This window comes from Propithecus coquereli, unplaced genomic scaffold (genome assembly GCF_000956105.1).
Source record: "Propithecus coquereli isolate 6110/MARCELLA unplaced genomic scaffold, Pcoq_1.0 Scaffold59, whole genome shotgun sequence".
In the NCBI taxonomy this organism is placed as follows: domain Eukaryota; kingdom Metazoa; phylum Chordata; class Mammalia; order Primates; family Indriidae; genus Propithecus; species Propithecus coquereli.
In genome coordinates, this window is record NW_012151840.1 from 7108746 (window position 1) to 7115181 (window position 6436).

At 51.9% G+C, this 6436-nt stretch overlaps 1 protein-coding gene across 1 annotated transcript in view; it reads right to left on the reverse strand.

Annotated features, from left to right (window-relative positions):
- Positions 1–5799, reverse strand: part of CA14 (carbonic anhydrase XIV) — a 6188-nt gene extending 389 nt beyond the window's left edge. The window contains exons 1-10 of the mRNA XM_012658815.1: positions 5745–5799; positions 3322–3342; positions 2236–2415; positions 1716–1858; positions 1402–1497; positions 1156–1222; positions 811–968; positions 594–714; positions 349–369; positions 160–244 (exon numbers count right to left, since the gene is read on the reverse strand). Of these exons, the coding sequence (XP_012514269.1) occupies positions 160–244; positions 349–369; positions 594–714; positions 811–968; positions 1156–1222; positions 1402–1497; positions 1716–1858; positions 2236–2415; positions 3322–3342; positions 5745–5799 (947 nt within the window). The remainder of the gene's footprint in view (positions 1–159; positions 245–348; positions 370–593; positions 715–810; positions 969–1155; positions 1223–1401; positions 1498–1715; positions 1859–2235; positions 2416–3321; positions 3343–5744) is intronic.
- Positions 5800–6436: the final 637 nt, after the last annotated feature.

The window sequence follows — 6436 nt, forward strand, 5'->3', positions numbered from 1 at the left end:
GCTCTTGCTCAGGCTGGTTTCGAACTCCTGAGCTCAAACAATCCACCCGCCTCGGCCTCCCAGAGAGCTAGGATTACAGGTGTGAGCCACCGCGCCTGGCCAAGAGAATGCTTTTTAATAGAAGAGAAAGGACTGGAGGAATGGAAAGTAGGACCTCACCGAATCTTTCTAGCGATGAAATAAGCAGCCAGCAGAAGGCAGAGGCAGCCAACCAAGATTCCTACGCCTAGACTCAGCATTTCACCTGGGGGGGATAAAGACGGGAGGCATCAGTTTAGGACTAACAGATACTAAGCCTTTCCCCCACTTGCTGAGAGCATTCCTAGTGCCTGGGTAGGGCTGTCTTACCTGTGGTATACAGGGATCCCACTGTAAGGGAAGAGAATTTGAGTCAGTGGGACTTTCCCATCCCAGCTCGGGGCAACACTGCTTCTATGTCTGGGAAGATCACCTGCGAGTGGGGGGTGGTTCCCAGTCTAACCTAGTCCTGAAAACCCCTTCCCCTCTTAGCCTTTTCCTTCCCAGGGGCTCCCTAGTTCCTGCCACTGAGTCCCTCAGTTTCCCGTCTCCTCTTCTGAGACCTGCACAGTCACCTTGGATGAAAGAAGCAAAGACCGTGCGCTGATTGAGAGGCTGAGGGGCTCGGTAGTTCTGTACCAGGAGCTTGGAGGGTTCTTCTTCTGTGGAGAACAATGTCTCCTGGAGCTTTTCCAGCTGAGGAGTAGAAGAGTGGGAGAAGTGCCACTTTGGGGAGTGGGGAGGGGTCTGAAGTTACAACTGTGTCTCTTACCTCACTTCTCCACGACTTACCTGCCCCATTGAAATCTGGGCCCTTCGACTGAAGACTGTCCAGAGCACACTTTGGTAGCAGGGAGGAGTTGTGAGTGAGCCGTTGTAACGGAAGAACTGCCCAAGCTCTGTGGGGAGCAGCTCCCTCACGTTGAAGGGAGGCACTGAGGTCTTCTGATCTGGGAAGAACAGACTAGGACTCATCTTCCTTGACTGCGCCCTAGCTTACATAGACATGGCTCCCAGAAGCTAAACTCCCTGGCCTTAACTTAGTGAGTGCCTCATCCCAAGGCTTCTTAGGTCAGTTTTTGAAAGTTTCTCTGAAGTCTAGTGTCACCTGCTCCTGCTATAGGTTTTTAGGCTCACCTTTATGCCTGATTTCATGCAAGTGACTCAGAATGTGTTCGTAAGCTATATTCTTAGTCTCACCCACCTGCAAGGAGAGGAAAGGGAGAGAGTTTGGAATGAGTCCATTTTTGGAATAAAACATTTCATGTACAGAATAAATTGTCCGGGTGCATTGCTGCCTGCCTTGGGAGGGAGGCCAGCAGCAGAGTAAGTCTGATAGAGAAGAAGTGGAAAAGGATCTAGACGACATTGGGGACCACCGACCTCAATTAGGATGCCCAGGACAGCCAGGCCCTGAGGCCTCTGAGCAGCCTCACTCAAGCTGTCATAGGAATCAGAGTCATAATGTACGATGTGGAGCTGAGGGAAAGGAGAGGAAATTGGATTATTTATGTTTCCCCTGCCCCTTCGGGGCCTTGATCCTTGAAGCTGCCACCACCACCACCCTCAGCATGCACTAAGGATAAGGTTGGGCTTTATCCCCGCAGTATGACTTTTCCCAGTGTCCAGATCCTTCCTTTCCCCAGGACTGGCCATCCCTGTCACTGTGTCCTAGTCCAAACTCTGTTCCCTGGTACCTCGGCAGCTGTGGCTTCACTGTTGATCTGGTGTTCTGACCCCCCAGGGGATCCTTTCTGACCCCAGTGCAGGTGGAGCTGGGCAGCTACATATTTTCGGGGAAGTCCGCCCAGATACAGGCTAGGGGGCAGAGAGAGTTGCACTGTGAGGAAAAAAGCAAGCTAGGGTTGGTGGAGGAATGTGGGCACATTCCCACCCCTGGTTTGTCACCACTTCCTGGGAGAGTAGGCCTTCCTCTTCTAATTTCCTCCCCGAGTAGCACCCAGTTCCTCCCATAGGCCAGTGCGTTTCTGGCATATCTCCCCTTTTCTCAGTGAAGATCAAGTCAGTGGTATGATAGTAACCTACCAATTGAGCTTGATCATAGACATTTCAATTCCCACTTTGGTTACAGGAGTCTGATCTCCATTCTCATATCTCCAAATTCATGGACGAAGCTTTCTGATTATTCACAAGTTATGAGACTACTTCTTTCCCCTGACTCCTAAGATTTGAACTGGAGCCTACAACTCCTTTTACCTGTATGACCATTATTGTGCAGATCCAAAGGCTCCATGCCAGGTTGGTCATATCCATGGGGCTGGAGAGCAGGCAACTCAGGGTCAAATGTCACACTGTCTGTCTGGATGTCAATGGGGGACTGGGCATTGCTCCCACACTCAGGGTAAGAGGCTGGCCAATGGTCCTGACCATGTGGTCCTGGTGGGGGTTACCAAGGACATTGGTCCTGCCCTCCTGCTCCAGCCACCCTTCAAACCCTGCCCCCCAAACCAAGTTATGCATCTGTGTGGAGGTATAAATGCATTTCCCTCCACCCAGCTTAAGACCCCAGTTGTGCAGGGCCAGGTGAGGTAGGAGTCCCTGCTGGACTTCATGCTGCAGTTCCTCTCACCTACCCAGAGGCGGTGACGATTCCCCAACTATTCTGATAAATGGGGAGTGGCGGCTCTTTTACTTACCTCTAATTTGAGAACAAGAAAGCTAAATGAAGGGAAGAGGGGATGGATAGAAGCCTGAATACCCAGAGAGGTGGGATTAGGGAGTAGGAGTAGAAAAATGAGGGGAAATAAAATAATCCTAGAGAGAGGGGTCTCCTTGGGGCCCCCTACCAAGTGGCCTTGGGATTCAGATATCCTGACTGTCCGTCATTCATTTCTGGTTCTCACACAATCTTTAGACCTTGGCCTTGCATGGACCCTGGAGTTCAGTTAAGTCATTAATCAACAGTTCATAGGAATTGAGTTCCACCTCCCCCAGGGACACAAACTATCCTGCCAGCCTCTTGCTCACCCCTGACTTCCAGCTCTGTCCCAATTCCAGATGCAGGTTGTGCGTAGGATAAAAAGAGCCAGAAGGAGATCAGGCAGCTAAGCTCCGAGTTCTTTTCCCCACCCGGTTTCCATTCTACTCTGGCTCCCTCACTCCTACATGGATTTACTCAGGACCTAGGAGCCATGTATGTGAAACCCAGGGCATGAGGAGACCCAGAAGAGAGGAGCTAGGGTGAAAAGCTAAAGAAAACCTCCTCTCCGCCCGCACGACATGTGGGTGAGGAGGCCCACCAGTGTGAAAGGGGTGTCAGTAGGCCTCAAGTTCTGCTCTCACCCTCGTATGTCCAGTGTTGACCTGCAAGGCAGAACAGTTTGGGTTACAGCCAGCACAGCCTGGGGCAGTGCCCTGGCCTAAACTCTCTCTTCCCTTGGAACTCTAGCTCCACCTTCCTCTCTGCTCTCCCTCCTCCCTCTACTCAGGCACTTCCCAAAGGAAGCCCTGAAACTGGACACCTCCGTGGAAAGGTGGTGGGGGGGTGCTGTCTAAAATCACTAGCCGGGCTGTGCTTGTGCTTGCTAAAGGACAAAGGGGAGGAGGCATGGAAAGAGAGAAAGCTGGGAGACTAAAATTAACCTGGATCCAAATGTGCCGTTGGCCCAGCCTTTACTTTTCTCTAACCTGTGCCAAGTCAATCTAACACTTAGAAGATTGGAGTGGGGTGGGGCGAGGGTGTGGGCAAAGGGTTTGGAGGAAAGGGACTAGAAAGAGGCAAGGGGAAAGAAGTTCGGTGAGTGTGTGTCTGTGCATGCGCACACACCAGCGCAGGGGTACTGCTGAGGGGAGAAAGGGCATTACTCCTTTGCTTTGAAGCATTGTGTGAATCAAGCCACTGAGTTGCAAATTAACATTTAAGTTCTTCCTTTCTGGTCCTCTTAGCTCTAGAGGAAGCTTCCCCTGTCACCAGGAGCCTCTGCTCCCTACCTTCCCGGATGGCTAGGGAAGAGGAGAGTCAGGACAGGGTCTACTCTAGATTGAGAGTGGTGGGTGGGCACAGGCAGCCAGGCTGGCAGGGACGGGATGAAAGTGAAGTATTGTGTGTGAAAAAGGGAGCTGCCAGCTGGGTCACGTGCCAGGCTCTCATGCAGTCCTGTCTCTGGCTGAAAGGCTGGGGGTCTGCCGGTCCAGCCCCTATCCAGGGCCAAACGGCCTCCAGAAGAAAAGGGAGGCCTTGTGGGTTTTCGCTGCAATATTCAAATTGCTAGAAACTCTGGAGAAAAATCCTAAATTTTTCCTCACTGTCTCTTATTCCTTTAAGTTCCTTGGCCTTGTAAAATATCCTGGATCTATTCTGCTGGCCCACTCCTTGGTTTAGACAAGTCTGAAAAGCAGCATAAGGGAGGGCTGGAGGCAGCCTCTGGTTTACTAGCTCTGTGGGACACCCCAACAACTGGAGTTCCCTGGTTCTGTGAAGGCACCCTTTCCCTCCCATCAAATCCTCAGCACACTGATTCTACATCTTTTACCTATTTTTTTGTTTCCTCAGACGAGATTTGTGACTCTCCATTTGGCTCCCACTTCCCACCCCCCTAACCTCCCACATCATCCTCTCTGCCTTCCCTTTCTGCTCTCTGGACACCCCCCTCACCTGTTCTTCCAACAGACCTCAATTATACACCTATTATGTGCTGGCTACTGTGCTAGGCACGGGAAACACAAAAATGAGGTGTAGGGACCCTGGGGACACTCCTGAAACACCTCAGCCTGTTCTCCCAAGAATCCTTTCTCATCTCCTGGGAGCTCCTGAAAGTCCTTTGTAAACTATAAAGTATAGGCCAGGCGCAGTGGCTCACATCTGTAATCCCAGCACTCTGGGAGGTAGAGGCCAAGGCCGGCAGATCATTTGAGCTCAGGAGTTCGAGACCAGCCTGAGCAAGAGCAAGACTCCGTCTCTACTAAAAATAGAAAGAAATTAGCCAAACAACTAAAGATATATAGAAAAAGTTAGCTGGGCATGGTGGCACATGCCCTGTAGTCCCAGCTACTTGGGAGGCTGAGGCAGGAGGATTGCTTGAGCCCAGGAGTTTGAGGTTGCTGTGAGCTAGGCTGACGCCACGGCACTCTAGCCAGGGCAACAGAGTGAGACTCCGTCTCAAAAAAAAAAACCAAAAAACTATAAAGTACCAAACAAATATTGACATGATTGCTACTGCTTTTAGCGGAAAACTGAGAAGTTAGTTTAGGATCAAGAGGGGCCCTTGGTCACGAGGGGATCCATTGGAGATCAGGGTCTAAGTTGGGCAGGAGGTGTTAGGGGGTATGCTCCCCCCACCCCAAGGAGCTTTCTAGCCTTTCACTCCAGGCCTCTTTGACTTCCTAACTGGAGCAGTTCATAAATAAAGCAAGCCAGGAGGGCTGCATGGGACCAGGGCAGTGGGGGAAAGAGCTCACAGGGCAGTGGGGGAAAGAGCTCACAGGGCAGTAGGGGAAAGAGCTTTGGAGAAAATCCGTAGCCTGCAAAGAGATTCTAGCACTTGTGTGTGTACATACCCTGCCCGGGACTAGTTCTCCCCCATCCCCAATAACAGCAAGACTGGGAAGGCAAAGAGAAAAGCGGGAGAGTGGTCTCCGCACTCTCTTTTTGAGCCTATTATTCCAGCCCCTAGGCTTCCTTTTACACCTTTCCTCCCCCCATTAAGCACACAGAGCGACATGTGGACATCAGCACAGATCCACACAGAGACATCCAGTGTACCTACCCCCATCTGCAGCCAGGATCCAAATCACCTCTAGCAGGAAGGCGAAGAACAACATGGTATCCCAGAAGGGGCACAGGGGACTGGGAGTTTAGGGACTAGAGGACTAGGGCGGGCAGAGAGGGGAGAGAGAGAGAGAGAGAGAGAGAGAGAGAGAGAGAGAGAGAGAGAGACAGACGGAGGGAGAGAGAGAGGAGAGTTTCTGGCGTTGAGTGTATTTATCTCTTTTTCTCTTGCTGTCTCTATCTCTGTGGACTTCCAGGGGATTTGGTTTTTAGTAGGGTGCTGTGGATTTCTAGGTCCCCAGGACAAATCTGCTGCCTCTCCCTCTCTCTGCCCTCTCTCTTTATCTCCCTCTGCAGTCTTCACTCCACTTGCTGGCCAGTGACTTCACAACTGCCTCCTGCTTTTAAGGTGGCTCTGGACGGGTGTATGTGGGGAGGGGGGGCTGCCTGGGCTGCTGGCGAACAGCTCCTTAAATAGCCGATTAGGTATGCAGGATGGCCCCGCTCGGATCTGGAGCTCCGCGGTTTCACCGGAGCCCTGGCCCAGGCTCAGGAGCCCAGCTGGGGTGAGCTCTTCCTTCCTCTGCTGGTCACACAGATGCTGCTCACACGGGTGTCCCCTGGAGCAGGTGAGGGCAAGGAAGGGGGGCTTTGGGGTCCATTCCTGTGCCCCTCCAGAGGACACTGTAT